The 18,608-nt window shown below is 35.5% G+C and overlaps 1 protein-coding gene across 5 annotated transcripts in view; it reads right to left on the reverse strand.

Annotated features, from left to right (window-relative positions):
• Positions 1 to 2,263: 2,263 nt before the first annotated feature.
• Positions 2,264 to 18,608, reverse strand: part of SLC9C2 (solute carrier family 9 member C2 (putative)) — a 118,504-nt gene continuing 102,159 nt past the window's right edge. For 3 of the 5 annotated variants that reach the window (XM_074222042.1, XM_074222038.1, XM_074222043.1), the window contains 4 exons: positions 16,322 to 16,507; positions 11,686 to 11,783; positions 3,845 to 3,905; positions 2,888 to 3,026 (listed from right to left, as the gene is read on the reverse strand). In XM_074222042.1, coding sequence (XP_074078143.1) covers positions 11,721 to 11,783; positions 16,322 to 16,507 — 249 coding nt within the window. In that variant the 3' untranslated portion in view covers positions 2,888 to 3,026; positions 3,845 to 3,905; positions 11,686 to 11,720. Of the gene's footprint in view, positions 2,751 to 2,887; positions 3,027 to 3,844; positions 3,906 to 11,685; positions 11,784 to 15,309; positions 15,411 to 16,321; positions 16,508 to 18,608 lie in introns of those variants that run through there. The other 2 variants (XM_074222040.1, XM_074222041.1) reach the window with 2 other exon arrangements.

Below are 18,608 nucleotides of genomic sequence, written 5' to 3' on the forward strand. Positions count from 1 at the left end.
CTACCCCAGGCCACTGTGACTTCCTTAATAGTAATACATATGCAACTTGAGCAAAATTGACCTGACCACCTTTCTTTTTGAAAAAAAAAATTGTCTATACTCACTTTAATTTCTGACTATCTGACTTTCAGTGAGCCATTGCTTAATCACCTGGGCCTTTGTTTCCTCATCTTTAAATAAGGGAGTTAAATTCGTTGACCTCTGAGGTCTCTGCCAACTCTATGCTCAAAAAAAACCTTGGCTTAGTGTGCTGCCTGTTTCCTCATGCAAAAACCATTTGTGTTTTTTGTGGGAAGAATTTATTTGGGAAGAAATGAGGCCTCCACCCCTCAATCAGTGATTACATATTAAAAATCTTCAGCTGGAATAATTCTCCACATTTATTAATGATACTGCCTTAAACAGTTGCTGAAAAAAAAAGTTTTGGTTACCAGTATCCCTTGTGTATTTAGCAGGTGTAAAAAGCCTTTAGTTCTGCAATCAAAATGATTCTTCAGTTCTGTGTCTTGGATTTAAACAGTGGCAAAACTGCACCCAAAACAGATGGAGGGGCAAAGGCTGGTTAGGGATACTTGGGTTTAGGAGAGTAATATATATTTATGGCACCTTGTGATCCACATATATAACTGGGTTTGGGGTGATTGCCCTTTATAAAAATCATGATTCTCCTAAAGACTCAGCCAACGACAATCAGGACAAAGCCAGATTTTTTGACCATCCTTGCAAACACTCAGCCACATACATCTCATGAAAAGCACATTATGCCTAAATGATGGCATAGATCCCTCCCAGCTCTAAATCTATGATTCTATGATATAGGCTGTGCTAGGTTGGGGTGATACATAAGCACAGCCATGGAAGAATGGTGTTCTTTTTACAATATGCAGAAATGATTTTTATAAAGTGCCATTTAAATTCACAAATAACTGATGGTGAGCTATGAATGTATATGGCATTTTCTGCTAAAATCCAATTCCAATCCAATTCCAGTCTCATTGTGGGGTGATGGTGACTGCTTTAGAAGACATGTTGCCTGCTAATGAAGAGCTACTAACTCAAAGGGTTAGAGCACAGACCAAAGAATTTCCTTGAGACCAGACTTAGTTAATTGGAAGCGGCTCTAGCACCAAAGGTTAGCAAAACCAGGTTATGAATTTTGGCCACAGCAATTTTGTGAAAATAGCAATTTTTTTTACAAATTGAAAATTTGTGGCAACCCCATGTTGAGCAAATCCCATAGTGCCATTTTTCCAACCACCATGTGCTCATGTCTCACATTTTGCTAATTCTCACAATATTTCAAACTTTATGGTAATCTATGATTTAATTGTTATTGTTTTGGAGCACCACAAATTGCATCCATATGACAGTAAATTTAATTGATAAATTTTACATGTGTTCTGACACTGAGCAACTGTTCTCAGGCCTCCCTACCTCCTGAGACATTTTGATGACCTTAAATATCTCCCAGAAAAATCTCATTTTAAAAAATCCAATATTTTACTGCCAGACTCTGAAAACTTTAAAATGGAGTGATTCCTCATGAGATTGAAGCAGCTGTAACAAAGAGTTTTGAAGGACCAGAATAAATTTTGACTGCCATTGGAGATGTAGGATTGTATGAAGATGGGCTGGTCCCATAGGAGTTCTATGCAGGGGTTGGGATAACAAGCAGCCAATCCATACACTGAAGTCACAAGGAAGTATCTTCTAGTGCACCCCCTATGTTGGACTTAGGGGAAGATGGATAAGCAGTGCAGAGGGTAGGAAAGGATGGATGACTATCTGCAAAGTTAGACCAAACAAAAGCATCCAGACTTCAGGCTATGTTTCTGACTCTCCTAACTTTGTCTTCTCATTTTGGGGACCCCCTTCCCTCATTACCTTGGCCTCCTCCCAATGAAACATTGAACTCCATGCCAGTCGTCTCTTTCCATTGATGAGTCCCTTGCTGGGGCCTCCATTTTGGAGAGGACTGGCCATCCTTTATTCCCTGACTCTCCAAGATTTCACCACCATACCTTTGGGTATATCTCAAATTCCCCACCCCTTGTCAACACTTCTCCATTTTTATATACTATCTTTTCTCTAAGCTCCTAGTGGTCAGGGCCCTTTTTCTTTGGGCTTTTATTTGTATCCCAGGATGAAGAGTTGTGACTTGCCACTTGGTCCTTTCCATTTCTCTCATGGTATTCACTATGTTAGATCTTTGAAATATTGCCTCTTTACAACCATCATGGAACCACAGAAATATAAATAATAAACAGTCTGAACAATTGTGCTTTTAATTGACTTTATTCAGAAAATTTTTTAAAATGTTACAGTTAAAATGCCAAAAATTAAATATGCTAACAATTTATCTCCTTAAAATTGCATTGAGAAGCCAAGGTGATGTTAGGGAAAAGTCCATTCTTCTACTTTTGCTAAATTAGGAAAAAAGAAACAAGGAACAAAAACTAGAAAACAAGATAATGACAGCATTGAGTCCAGGAATTAATATTACAGCCCCTGCTCATTACCGAACTATTAATAGTAAATTTTTCTGGATTGACCATCACATTCTATCAGTTGTTATCTTTACCTCATCTGGTAAGACTCAAGTTTGTAGACCATCATATAATATGAATGCTGGCTAGACTGCTGGAACTCATTATCCTGTGGAATTCTGTTTCCATCTCAAATTCAGTACTAAGTCTTTGGCACTGTGAAGTCAGGAGGAAGCATCTTCGAGTGCACCTCCTGTGTTGGACCTAGGGGAGATATGGATAAGTCCTGCAGAAGGTGGACAGGAAAGAAAGGATGGATGGAGACAGAACAAAAGCGTCACTGGGTCCTAAAGCAGTTCATGTTGCCTCCTTCCTTGTCAAACAGACTCAGCAGTCATTGGTTTCAGGTATAATCTAAGAAAACTTCTTGAGAGACTTGTGACACTAAAAGTGGATATTAGTCCATGGTCTTTACCCAGAAGCAATAGGAGCCAAACAACAGATTAAAAATGTTTCCATGTCTAAAGAGGCTGACTCCATCTGTACAAAAGCCAAGAGAAAAATTTTAGACTGAGTTTGCATTGAGGGAATGTAGAAGAAAGAGTATAGGCCTTAGAGGTAGGAAGACCTGAGTTCAAATACTAACTTAGACCTTTACTGATGTTGCTGGTCAAGTCACTTAACTTCTTTCAATTTTCTTGTCTGCAAAAAGTAAATAATAATAGCACCTACCTCATAGGATTATGTAAGGATCGAATGGCGTAATTCGTGTAAAAAGTGCTTTGCAAACTGTAACGTGATATATAAATGCGATCTATTATTGTTTGGAACTTTCCAAAAAGTATTACAAAGGAAAAATTGAGGCGAAAGGATTAAAATAAGGGCCATTTACATGAGAAATACATTGTTTCAGCTAAGTTATTTATAAGGCACAGTAATTGAAGGCACATATTAATTGAATTGGCATAGTCTTTAATTCTAAATTTCAAAGAACAATGCAAAGGAAGAAATATTATGTGAACAATATTCCCATCTTTGCCACTGATTTCTGCATGACAATAATGTTTTTAAACAGCAATGGAATTTGAATTCTTAAGAACAACAAAAGTAGCCAAGAGAATGATAAGAGGGATACTCCAAATGCAATCTTTCTACACAGACCTTTGCTTTTAAAATTTAAATATTTCTAAAATTTATGGCAAGATTGCAGTTACATTGCAATTATTTAAAAATATTCCACAATTCACTTCTAAAATAATTTTGTCTCTCCTCTCAATATTTCCAAATGTTTTATATTTGGCTTTGTCATAATTTACAAAAAGAACCAAAAAGAAAGAAGTCAAACTATTTGAACTCACCATTTTACTTTTCTTAACAAGGGGCTCTGACTCTTCATTAAAATACTGTTGGTTTATTTCTCTGAGGATAAAAAGAATACCAGCCTTAGTTAGACTTGTCGAAATATGTAGCCTAAATTGAACTAAAAATTTCTTAGTAAAATGTTACAAATCAGAGTGGGCATCTTTAGGTATGGTTCACATCCCTGTGTGACAGAACCATAACTAGAACAGGATACCTAGGCTCCATTCAAGGCGCTGACATTTAGAGGGAGCTGATGACATTTATAATATTATACTTTAGAAGCTGCAAATTGAGTTAACTATTTAGTTACCAAGAGTTAAAATTGGAAACTACCAGTGATAAGTGCTTCCTCTCTACCCCATTCCCAACTGCTGCCACTCAAATGAACACCAACCATTCCTTTCTCACTCCTGAGACTCCCTTCCTTGAGATGAAATTGCCTTTAAAAGTGGATCTGGGGGCAGCTAGGTGGCACAATGGATAGAGCACTGGCCCTGGATACAGGAGGACCTGATCTCGAATCTGGCCTCAGACACTTAATAAATTGCCTAGTTGTGTGAACTTGGGCAAGTCATTTAACCTCATTGCCTTAAAAAAACATTTTTTTAAGTGGATCTGATTAGTTCTTTTTAATCCCTTGGTTTAGATTTTTGTGAAGTTCATCCTAAGCATGAAGCATTCTACTTAACCACCCAGGTCTACAACACTGATATACATCTATGTGTCAAGAAACAGGTGCCAAATCCCTCTTGGGAGAGACAGGGTGACCAGAGACAGGTCCAGAAAAGAGACAGTGCCTGAGGGTGAGTCACTAAAAGTCACATTCAAAATCACAGAAGATGTTAGATTCATATGAAAGTAGCCTCTGGGAGGAGGCTGAGAAGGAAATACTCCTCCTGATTCAGCACCAAATTCAAAGGCTTGACCTGGTTTCAAGCCCCATGACTGCTTCATTCTTTGGAATAATCACAATTCCCAGTCCTGGGAGGTAGGCTGAATAAAAACTGATACTCATTTTACGGATGAGTAAACTGAGGCTCCGAGAGATGAAACATGCCCACAGTTGCTCTTTGTGAGACAGCTTAAGTCTTATGGATATAACCTTAGATAAGAAGTCAGAAAAATCTCAGTTCAGATTTGCCTCAAACACTTCCTGATCAAATCATTCAGTCTCTCTCAACCTTAGATTCTTCATTTCTTAAAATGACAATAATGACAGCACCTTGGCTCATAGGGTTACTATGATATAAGTAAGGGTTAAATGCAAGAAAATGTGAAGTGTTCTATGAGCTTTAAAGCCCCATATAAAGTACTTTATAACTATTTATTATTATTATTATTATATTTTTTATTATTATTATTGTGATTGTTATCCATTAAGGGGCAGAATTCCAAATCCAAGTTTTTGGTCATTACACCAATCTGCCTCTAAATGGACTATTTTAATATAGCTATAGAAATATCTATGCATATATGCATAAATATTCCTATATAAAATAATTCTATATATGTATGCTACAGAATATATCACTATACCAAGCTACTTCTAACTGAATTATTATATATAAAGATATATGTTGAAATACATGTATATATATACATTATATATGCTACTAGAGAATATAAAATATCTATCATATCTAATTGTCTCCAAATGGATTATTCTATTACATAATTTTAGATATATTATATATATACATATATATATATACCAAGCTACCTCTAAATGGAATTTTCATTCACAGATAGATGAAAGATACAAATATTCACACTTACATATACATATTTATATAATGTATTATATGTATATATACATTCATTTGAATATTACATTTAGCAGTAACTAGATGTAGTATGCATATGTATTTCATAAATTTTTGAGAGACAGAAACAGCTTCTGACTAAATTATAATCAATTTTATCAGCCCCTGTTAACAAATAGGTTAGTTAAAAAAAAAAGGCTCATTGAGCTTCTTAATAACCAAAAGAGGCCTAATCTGTGAAACCTTTCATACTTAAAAAGTTTTTTGAAAAGGAGGTGTACCTGTGGGTGAAAATCAACTCTGATTGGTTAACAAGTAATGAGAAGAATTAATATTATAATAAGAAACTAGCTTATTCCACTGAGAAGCTAAGGACATGACTGGGATCACTCAGTTATAAAGAGAATTATCTGAGGTTACTACCTTCAATTTGTATTTCAATATGGTTTATATTTTTCCCCTCTTTATTTTGATTTGAATCTTATTTCATATGATTAATAAGAATATATGTTTAACATGTATAAATTGGATTGCTTTCTGTCGGGGGGAGGGGGAGAGAAGGGAAGGAGGGAGAAAAATGTGAAATTCAAAATCTTACAAAAAATGACTGACTGTTGAAAACTCTCTTTGCATGTAGTGATATATATACAAAATATATCTAAAATTATATAATAGAATAAATATTTTTTAAAAAGCCAGAATTATTTGTATCCATATCACCTTTCTTAACAAAATGCAGAATCCACATTTTCCCAAACCTTTCTGAGAAAACCCAATTGGCTGGACTTCATCGATTTTACCTTTTGAACAGATCTGAATTCTCCCTCTCAGTATCAGTTATGTATTTTATATTTAATATTTATTTATTCTCATTTTGTACAAATAATGTTTTTATACATTAATAAAATATACTTGTTTAAGAGTAAACAAAATACCCCCTCCCCCCAAAAAAATATAGACTCACTTGAGCAATAAAGTAAGGGGGAGAGAAAAAAATTAAAATTAAAAAAATAATAGTAATAATTGTAGGTATGGCCAGGTGGCGCAATGGACGGAGCACCAGCCCTGGAGCCAGGAGCACCCAAGCCCATATCCGGCCCCGTACACCCAACAATCACCCAGCTGTGTAACATGCAAGCCACCCCAACCCCACTGCCCTGCTAAAACCAAAAAAAGAAAAAAAAAGACCCAACATAAAATAAAATAGTAATAATACTAGAGGTGGCTGGGTGGTGGACAGAGCATTGGCCCTTGAGCCAGGAGCACCCGGGGCCAAATCCGGCCTCAAACACCCAACAATCACCCTGCTATTGTGGCCCCAGGCAGGCCACCCAGCCCCATTTGCCCTGCACCCCCCCCAAAATAATGTGCTTCAGTCTTTATTCCAACACCAACAACTCTGTTGCAGGTGGATCAAATTCTTTATGATAAGTCCATCACAAAAGTTACTTCCATATTTTTCCACCATTGCCATTGCTGATCGCAACTCCCTCCTTTCGTATTTCTCCACTCCTGAGAGTTGTGGGTTATTGACATTTCTCAGTTCTGTGTTTTAAAGGCTATCTGAATAACCGACAGGGGCTGATTTCTGAATAAGGAAGTAGGAAAGGGGGAAAACGTTGGTCCTAATTCAAAAATTAATTATTAAATACAAGACAGAAATAATCATGTCTCTCATTCTCCCAAAGATGCAGTCTCTTAGATGGACCACTAATTGACATTACAAACACTTCATCAAGGATTCTTAACATAATGGGCATTATGATGAGAAACAATGTGAGGGAAGATGGAGATTGAGTGGAGAATTGTCAAAATACACTTTTCATATAAAAGACACAAGGAGTAAAAATGGAAAACTTCTATCATACAATTATCTAGTTCTCTGGGGATCATCTAAGGCAGCAGTCTGATTGACAGGGTGGACTTACAGTAATGGGTACTTGTCTGGATTTTTCAGCCCTGGTCAAATGTAGTGCTCATCTTCCCTATAAAATCTCCTGTATAATTGGTATTAATACAATTTAAAATTTTGTTTTGTCCTTAAGCAGGTAAAATAATGAAAGTTAGCTCAAACCTTAAGTCTCTACTATTGGAAAATCAAATTAGGAATCTAGGGACTAAGAGCAGAATTTACATTTTTAGGTTAACCAATTGTCATGCTGATATAACTAAGAAATTCAGATACAAACCAAAAATTAGAACTCAATTTGTATACCTAGTATTGTTTATTTTTCCCATTAAGAGGATGAGATGTTGTTAAGGAATTAATAGCACGACATTTTTTTTAAGAAGATGGACTCAAATACAAAAATGAAATCATTTAAAACTGACCATATAAACTTCAATTGTAACAAATGTTTCCAGGATGGAATGTTTCAATACACTGAGTAATCAATTCCAAAACAGTGCATATCAAATAAACTGTTTATAATGAAACATTTTCAACTTCCCATCATGCTCAAATGAATGATCTCTAGTAAAAGTAATGTCTCTTTAAGGCAGATATCTACAAGATAGAACACAAGTCATTCTTTTTAAGATAACTGTGTTGATCTTCTTTTCATCAGCATTCATATATGTATATGATGTGGTATGTATATATGTGTGTGTGTGTGTGTGTGTGTGTTTGTGTGTGTATTAGAATCTTTCATTTAAAATTAGTATATGGGGGGTGGCCGGGTGGCAAAGTGGATAGAGTGCTGGTCCTGGAGTCAGAAGGAGCTGCATTCAAATCCCACTTCAGACACTTAATAATTACCTAGTTGTGTGACCTTGGGCAAATCACTTAACCCCATTGCTTTGCATAAAAAAAAATGAAACCAATAACTCCTCCCCACCAAGCTCTCTTCCATCTCCATTGGGCCCATGCTGCTAAGTATTTCCAACTGTTCTCTCTGCTTCATTAAAATTACAAGGATCACAGCTTCATTTCCCACTGTCATCATGGCCTTTTTCATAATTTCATAAATTATGAGTTCACATGTGATAAATGTTACATGGACTAGGTTTGGCTAGGCTTAATTCTGATACAGACCAGCCCCTCGGCAGCTCTTGACTACTATCATACAAAGGGAAGTATTAGGAGAAGTGGGTCTTTGGCTTGGTGGAGAGGAAAGGTAGGTTTGGTGTTCTGGTCCATATCCTTGACATTCCACCATCACTGAAGGTGGTGGTAATGGAGAATTCTCTGAAACATAAATTCTTCTTTATTATTCAGTAATACTACTTGGTAATCTGGACATAAGGGCCAGGAGAACAATGTCTCTCCAAAGTAGCAGGAGGGGCCTGCTGCAGATATTGCTGTTTTCTCGTTACCTGCTGTGACCTCATCTTCCTTGACTTCTCTGCAGCAGACCACTCATTTCTCCTGGGTACTCTCTCCTCTCTGGGGTTGCATGAGGTTGCCCTCTCTTGATTCTCCTCTAAACTGTCTGACCACTCCTCAGTCTCCTTTACTCTGACATCCTCCATATCACATCGCTTAACTGGGGAGTGGGGGAGGGGGCCCCTTTCATAGTTCTTTTTTTTCCCTCTTTCTTTTTCATCTCTCATTCATTTCATCAGTTCCTATGGATCTAAATATCATCTCTTTGTAAACGACTTCCAGATCAATATACACAGCTCTAGTGTCTCTCCTGTGTTCCAATCTTGCATCAAAAAATAGCTATCAAATGTTTTAAACTGAATGACCCATAGCCTCTCAATATGTTTAAAATTGAACTCATAATTTTTCCCCAGAAAGTCATCCCTGTTGCTAACTTCTCTTTTTCTGTCATGAGAACACCATCCTTCCAATTGCCCAGGTTTACAATCTTGGTGTTATCTTTCTAGCCATTAGCCGCATATCTGACAAATAAGAGGAGTTTAATAAATGTTTATCAAATTATTTAATTGAATCCCTTAATTCCTCACTATCATTCCTTCTTCTTTCTATCTCCACTCGTGTATCAATCACCACTTCCCCATTCAAAGAGGCACCACCATGGTTCAGGCCTTCATCATTTCTTGCTTAAAACCCTTGTAATAACTTCCTAATTAGTTTCTAATTCCAAACTGCCCTCCACACAATTGCCAAAATGATTTTCCAAAAGCTCAGGCCTAAACTATTGATCTACCTAATAAACTTGAGTGGTCCTTTATTACTTTTAAGATCGAATATAAATTCTTTATTTGACTTTTAAAGCTCTTCACAGACTTGTTCCATCTCAACTTTTCAGCTTTATTACACACGAGCTAGAATTAATGAATGGTCATTCTTACTATTCTTTTAAGCATGACCCTTTATTTCCTATCTTTGTTAATATTTCTCAGCCTCATTTAATCCCACTACAAAGTTAGATCCTATGTTAAGATACAGAGAAATTATAAAGAAATATTAAAAAAACAAAAATATGAAACATTCTTAAAAGATCATAAAGTACTGAACGAAAACATTAAATAATTTAGGGATTTTCTCTTCACTTCTGCCTCTTAGAATTTTTACTTTCCTTCAAGATTCAGTTCAAACCCATCTCCTGCATTGAACTTTTCCCAGTTGTCACATATCCTAATATCTCCAAATTACCTTTTATATATAAATTTGAAATGTACACATTGTCTCCTCCAATAGAATGTGAGGTCCTTGAGGGCACATTTGTTTTGGGAACCCTAAATCCTAGAATGACTTAATAAAATGCACCAAATGAATTTCTATTGATTGATTAGGTCAAGTCATTTAAAGGCTATATCTAAAACCCTTTAATATACTCTGTTGGAGCTGGAATTAAATGGCTGCTGGTGCCAGACTTGTTCTCCAGTGGATCCTCATTAAAGGACAGCTAGGTGGTGCAGTGGATAGAGCACTGACCTTGGAGACAGGAGGACAGGAGTTCAAATCGAGTCTTACTAAGATGTTTGACCTTGGGTAAGTCACTTAACCCTATTGCCCAACATTCAGGACTATCTCCAGTTGATCTGATCTATATCTGGCCACTGGAACCTAGATGGCTCTGGAGAAGAAAGTCAGGCTGATGACCTTAGCACGGCCCCCCTCACTCAAATTCAATTCACATGCTTGTCATGGCATCATCTCCCTGATGTTGTGGTCTTCTTCGAGAAAGAAGACCAAACATCATCACCACTCAGGTTCAGGCTTGGGCAGAAGAAAGAGATCTCAGTGGAAACTTATTGATAGTTCTATCAAATGCATAGTTTTCTTCAGGAAAAACTGAATTGATTGTTAAATGCTGCAAAGAACAACTATGTTCTCTCAAGAAGTCAAAAGGCTAAGGAGGCACCAGAGAGGAGCGAGAACTCAAATAGAAAGAAAGAAAAGCAAGACTAATCCAAGTTGAGAAGTATGACCTAGGAAGGGCAGTGCAAAGGCTCCAGTATGTTGAAAAAGGAATAGTGAAAGTCAAGTGATTACTAAAGTTGCAAGCAAAGATGTGTCTGAAATTATAACCACAATTGGAAGGTCTTAAATTGGCATCCCTTTCTGTCCTTAAATGTATGCTTATATTTCCAGATTCTGATAACAGCATTACTCTCTCATACCCCCCCAACCATGACATTCCCAGAGACCCCCATTTTCACTTTTATCTTATTGACAGTAACCACTCTCCTCCTGGCTCAAAAGAGCAAAACAATTAAGACTACAAGGTCCCCCCTACTTTTTTCTATCATGTGTCTACCAAGGTCACTTTACTCACTCCCAGAATGAATTGTCTCGGCCCCCCACAGATGAGGGTCAAAGACTGAACTATTTAGATCTACTAAAGGAAGAAAAGAACTATGAAATCACTCAAGCTTTACAAAGTAAAATGAATAGCAAAGAATGTATCTCCAATCTCCAGTTCATCAAACATGCCAAATAGAACTACTGTACATTTAGCACACAGTGTAAAACTTTAATAGGAGCTGATCCTCCATCTAGGAGGATGGGAATCACCTGGCATAGAAAAGCAAAAAGCCTTTTTAATCCTAGGACCAGCTTATCCTCAAACCAGATTTGACAAATACAATTAAAAAAATTAAATTTATTTCCTTAAAATTAAAAGCAAATTATAGATGTATTAAAGTACCCGTCTCCTTACCAAGGTTCCTGGTATCATTTTTTTCTACAGTCTCATTATTCTAGAAGGTCTTCTTTTGGTACAATCAGCAATTTGTTTATATCAGATGTACCTTGTATCTGAAAGATGAGTCAAAATTAATAACAATAGTCAGCCATCTCCTTATTATCTTTATTTTCGATATTATAATCACAAGTTTTATTTCAAAATGTTTGAGACCATTTTTATTTGGTTAACTTGAGTTTCCTCTATTTACTTTTTAATCAGGTTAGCAAAAGTATAAACAATTCTGCTACTCGTTTCAAACTTCTCACTCATTTTTAGTTTTATTTATCAATTCCATAGTCTTTTGGGTATTTTGGAATTCTATTTCTTTTCCAATTTCAAAAAGTTCATCATTTTTAACTATTTGAGGTTTATTTGATTTTCTAATTTTTAATTTTTAATTCAGTGCATTTATCTTCTTTTTTTTCTATTTTGCTGAAATATGTTCTTTAAGGACGGCATTAGTTACATCTCAGAAATTTTGTGTTATCTTATCTATATCATTCTCTTTTACATAACTATTATTTCTATGATTTGTTCTTTGCCCCAATCATCTTTCAGGATGTCATCATTAAATCTCCACTTAGCCCAGTATTTTTGCTTGTATTCCCTAAATTATTTAATGTTTTTAGTATTTTGTGGTCTTTTAAGAATATTTTTCATATTTCTGGCTTTTTTAAATATTTCTTTATAATTTCTCAGTATCTTAACATATCATCTAATTTTGTAATGGGATTAAATGAGGCTGAAAAATATTAAACCTTAATGCTTCCATTTTCAGCTCTAAATTCTATAATAATTTGTTTAGTTCTATATCTAACTTTTTTTTAAAAAATGTATAATATTCATTTATACTTGGGAAAAAATCCCTACAAAGCCTAGATATATAAGAACCTTTTTACTGTAGTAACATAGACACAAACACACACATATGCATAAATTATATATATATAAATACATATATATGCAAGCATTGATTGATGAAGAGACACTAGAAGCTTTTCCAGTAAATTCTGGAATAAAATGAGGCTGTCTCTTTTCTCCTATTATTTTATATGGTTCTAGAGATGTTAGCAATATAAATAAGGTAAGAGAAAAAATTAAAGACATGAATAAAGACAAACTATCCTTATTTGCTGATGATATGATACAATATTTAGAAAAATCTGAATTGAGAAAATAATTGAGAAAATAATTAGCATCAAGAAAGTAGCATGATACAAAATAAATATGCAAAAATCAGCACCATTTCTATATTGCAATGACAAAAACTCATGAAGAATTATTGGAAAAGGAAATTTCATTTTAAAAAAAAAAACATGCTTATGCATTTAAAAAATGCATACAAATCTGGGAAACAATTTTCCAAAGCCTCTCAAGACCTGCCATTACTATACCATCCTTAGACAATAAGCATTAGACCTCAGTCTTCCTTCCCTCCTTGTGGAGGAGGTAAAAAAATAGGAAAGAGAATGCTTACTTTGCTGAAGCAACAATACACTATAATAGAAGCAATTGATCAGAAAGTTAAAAAACAGCAGGAACTGAGCAAGATGCCAACATATATGTAGAGTTGCACCAAGATTGAAAGAAAGGCCAACTATGGCTAGGGACAGTATGTCATCTCAGAATTCAGTGGTGGGAGGGTGAGGAGAGGAAAATGAGGATGATAAAACTTGAATTCCCACTATGGAAGAAGACTGAAACAGATTTGAGATCCAGTCCTTCAGAGATAGGTGGGAAGAAGTTGGAAGTGGGAAGAAGTGGGAAGAAGTGGGAAGAAGTGGGAAGTCAGAAAATGAGCAATAAGGGAATTTATAGGGGGAAGGACCTAGACTAAAATTGCTAAAAATCTCAGAAGGAAAAAATTCTATTTAAAACTTTGGGCATGATCAGATAAATAATCAAGGAAATATTAATATTTTGTATTAATATGTATAAAGACATCTTAATGAATTCAAATAAATATTTCAATAAAAGGAAACTGAAGCAAAGGAAAAAAACAATAAAGCAGGATGTTCCAGATTGGTTCAAGAGAGAAATAAAAATTGTGAAAGAAGAATTTCAAAGCCCTCACAGCAAAAATAATAGGCAAAATAGAAAAACCTGAATCCATAGTGGTCTCTTCAAAGATAACATTGATTGGTGACATGAATATAGAGAAATAAAAAGACAAACTGAGATAAGAGAGGCAAAATACTCTTTGAAAAAATAACGCTTAAAAACTAAAAAAAATTCAATGTTTAAGATTAGGATATACCAAAATCATAAAAGAGACTGGTATTTGATTTCAGAATTAGTATTTTAGCAATCAAAATTACAGGGAGATACTTTGAGGAGCTAGACAAAAAAAAAAACACCTAATCAGAAAGAATTTAAAATAGAATCTTAAGGGAAAAATAAAATAAAAAAGGAATGAAAGAGAATACTGGTTTTTGACCTCAAATTATACTATAAGCAAATATCATCAAATCTATTTAGTATTAGTTTTTTTAAATAATTAGAAAAGTAGATCAGTAGAACAGGTTAAGAATGGATCAGAATTAATTATTTAATATAAATTACATGGGAAAGAAATTATTATTTGTCAAAAACTACTAGAAAACTAGAAAGCAGTTTGGCAGGAATTAGGTTTAGACTAATATCTTTTAGTACAATAAATTCAAATGAATGTGCTGTGAATATCAAATATTAAATATAAAAAATCCAGAGAGACAAGGCCATATATCTCTGAGACAGCAATGGTTAGAGGAAGAATTCTTAACCAGATGAAGAATACAAGTGATCATAAAAGATTAAGAGAGTAAAGGGAATTTACATATATAGTGTCTACTGTGTGCCAGCAACTGTGCTGAGCATTTTAGAGTTATAAGTGATAATAATGATTCCAGGGCATTGAAAAGTTTTTGTGGGAACAAATCAATTAGGATAAGTAAAGAAACAGTCACCTGTTAAAAAATTTTTTTTATCAAATATCAAATATCTCTGATAAACTTCTAAATATCCAAGGCATGTATGACACTAACACAATATAAACATCAGCAAAGATATGAGTAATTTTTCTCAAAAGAAAAATATTGAACTACTACTAATATGATAAATTGCTTCAAATGGCTACTAAGAAAAATATTAAGCACTCTTGTTTTTCACCTAAAACTCAGAAAGTTGTAAAAATGACAAAAGATAGAAATAGTTCATGTTGGAAAGGTTATGGGAAGAAAAGCACACTGACAGATTAGACTGTTAATAGAGCTGTGAATTTGTCCAACCACTTTAGATTGCAAAGTAGAATTGTGCTAAGGGACTAAAATGTCCATATCGTTTGACCCATGGATCCCTCTGTTGGGCAACAGATCAAAGCAATCTTGACACATGAATGAAATGGAATTATTATTGCTTTGTAAGAAACTATGATTCTAAGGAATACAGAGAAATATAAAAACACAAATGAAGTGATGCAAAGGGAACAGAAAAATAGATATACACAATACCTCAACAACAAAAAGATAAATGTAATTATAATGGCCAAGTTTGGCTATAAAGAGGGATATGAGTCTGTATCTCCCTGCCTTCTTTGCAGTGGGGAGGAGCTATCAGTTAAACTCACTGTTAATAATCTCAGAATTGGTTGACCATTTTAGCTAGTTTTGCAGAAACATTTTTTTTCTCTTTTTGTATTCCTTCTTACAAGGAATGGCTTCCTGTGTGGGGAAAGGAAGAGAGATATTTGGAAATGAGGGTGATATAAAAATAAGGTAATCATCATAAGAACCATTCATTCCAAAATGAGATTTTTGTAGAGGAAACAAGACATACCCTTATCAAACTGAAAAAGGCCACCATTCTCCCAGTCATTGGCCCTCCTCCCTTCACATCAGTAAATGCAGAGTTTGAAATGTTTTAAAATGATTATGATTTTATCATCAATGCCTAAATTCAATATTTATTCATTTTTTTTATTTGTTCAGTTTTTGAATTCATAAACCTATCATGAATTTGAAGCCCAGCCTTGGAGTCTGGTGAGAGATCAGGTATTTTATAAATAACTGCCTTATCTCATGGGTTGTGAGGGGTCAAGCTTGGATTTCCAGACCTACTCAGAACTTTTTTGTAATCAAAGGAATGAAAGAATCTCAAAACAAAATCAATCAAAAATAACACTCCCTGGTATTAAAGTTTTTGTATGGTTAAAAAAAATGTGACATGGGTTAGTGGATAAGGACATGGTCTCAAAGTCAGGAAGACCTGGGTTCAAGTGCTCTCTCTCTCCAGACTGTGTGACCCTGGATCAATCACTTAACCTCTCAGTGCTCTTAAAAAACTCTCTAAGTCTACAAATTGAGAAGAGGATTTTGACCTGCATATGTAAAAAGTTTTCTCACTAAGAAATTCCCTAGGTTGATGAAATCACAGGTCCAGTCCCTTTCCCCTGACACAGGATAAATAAGATAGGGGGCTATGGGAGCTGTGCTTTTGAGGTAGAGTTATATTTTTTTTAGTATTGTAGGTAGAATATAAAAGCAATTTTATACAGCACCCTGAAAAAAATTGTGGGAAACCAGCAAAGAATAATAAGGTGCAAGTTTAGAATGCAAAGAATCATCCTTCTTACCTGACAAAACTCCATAGGTATCAGGCAGGGGGCAAAATATGATTCCTCAGTAGCAATATTAATCACACTTCCATATACAAGGAGAGCATATTTCATGGGATTGTCATAAATAAACATCTCACTATACCTTGATAAATTTTCTAGGAAAACATGATTTTGTTCTAAATTCTTCGGATATGTTAATTCCTAAAAATAAATGATAGAAGTAAGTGATCTGCTTCCTGGCTTGTCTCCTATCTGAATCACTCTTCCTGCTCATCTTCCCCTCCAAGTTTCCCTAGTTCCCTTCCTCCAAGTCTTAGCTGAAGTTTCACCTTCTGCAAGAAACCTTTACCTATCCCTTGGATCCTAGTCCCTCCACTCTGAAATTATCCCCAAACTAACCAGTGTGTATGTGTGTTGTGTGTGTGTGTGTGTGTATCTATATGTCTATATATCTATATCTATATATCCATCCTGCTATAGCCAGCCCCATTAGATTGTAAACTACTTGAGAGCAGGGACTGTTCATTGCCCTTCTTGGTATGCCCAGTGTTAGGACATTGCCTGGCACCCACAGTAGTTGGTGCTTAATAACTGACTTGAAAAATAATAGGACATGATTTCATTGAGAGGTAATCATGCCTCACTAATCCATGAGAATCTAAAATAAACATGTAGACAATGGAGAACCAGTGAACAGTTAATAATATTTAGGCTTTCCAAAAGTCTTTAACAATAATATTCCAAAGCAAATGCCACATTAAAAAGCCTCCTGTGAGTTGGGTAGAACTGGTTTTACTGGCTTATATTATTAGTCAGTTCCTCCTATCCATGGAGGTGGAGAAGGTCGGTCATCCGAAATGAAAAAACAAAAGAAACAAGAGTGTCATTTCCCACAGGTTTGAGGGGTGCATCACCATAGAATCGTAACTCTGGATGTGGCTTTAAGAGGTGGCCTAACCTCACCTCCCCAACCAGTATAGGGGATTCCTGTACAATATCCCCCCTAAAGAGTTATCTAGCCACAATTATAGTGTCCCCAGAAATCAGTTCAATAGCTCAGCAGGAAGAACATTCCAGTTTTGAACAATGGATTATTAGGAGGTCTTTTCCTCCTATTGAACTGAAGGAAGTCCCATAGTGAATAGATTGTGCTCACTATAGCTTGATAAATTTTCCATACATACTTTATTCTATTCTAAATATTTAGGATATGTTCATTCATCATCTTCAACATCATAAAAATAAATAATGACCTAAAGTTTACTCACTATTCCTAATCCTCTTCTCTGTTTTGGTACAAAAGGTTCATTCTTAATCCATTCTTTGGGCCCCATGTGCAGAAAGGTGCAGATTTGAACTACTACTAGTCTGCCAATGGAAAGCTCTCAGAACAGAATTGGAATAAAGAGGGAGAGAGCCACAAATGAGAGGCATAAATCTGGGGTCCACAATCCCTCCCCATTTCCTCTCAGAATTCTTCTCCTTCAAGACTCAGTTCAGACTTCACATCCTGGAGAAAGCCATTCCCTTTCTTTCTGGTTTTTATTGTTGTTGGGGTTTTTTGTTCTCTCTTGACTAAGACTGACTTGTAGGGGCAGCTAGGTGGTGCAGTAGATAGAGCACCAGCCCTGGAGTCAGGACCAGAGTTCAAATATGACCTCAGACACTTAAAAATTACCTAGTTGTATGACCTTGGCTTAACCCCATTGCCTTGAAAAAAACGAAAAAAAAAAAAAAAGAACTGATTTGTAGTATCCTTATTTGAGCATATATTGTATCCCCCTTCACAATGTAAACACCCTAGAAGGGGCTTACAATCTTTCTTGAATTCTAATAGAAACACTACTCCATGAGCACTGGAAGAAACATCTCACCTATAGAGAAAAGAAGACAGGTTAAGCTATTCTCAGAGCTGTTCTGTTATTCTGGAGAAGCTCCCAGAAAGTGTCCTCTCACTTGAATGTCCAAGGCCCCAAGAGACAACAAAAAACTATCTGAATTCATTCCTCAGTGATGAAACTCCTTCCCATTCCAATGATTCTGAACTCCTGACTCTCCATTCAGACTCCCCTTACCACCAACTTTCCAAAGTCAGATTCCCCTTTTCCCTTTCCCTTCAAACCATCTACCCAATATCCCACCCTAAAGGTGTCTACTTTCATTGTGTTTTCTCAAATGCTTGTTTATAAGCAACAATTTTGCTTTCCTCTTAAATTTTATTTCTTTCCCATTCCCTTCAACTTCTGATCTCTCTCTGAGACTGAGCTTCCTCTTGATGTCAGTCTCCCTGGCCTCCTTTTTC

This window comes from Macrotis lagotis, chromosome 2 (assembly GCF_037893015.1).
Source record: "Macrotis lagotis isolate mMagLag1 chromosome 2, bilby.v1.9.chrom.fasta, whole genome shotgun sequence".
Lineage (NCBI taxonomy): Eukaryota > Metazoa > Chordata > Mammalia > Peramelemorphia > Peramelidae > Macrotis > Macrotis lagotis.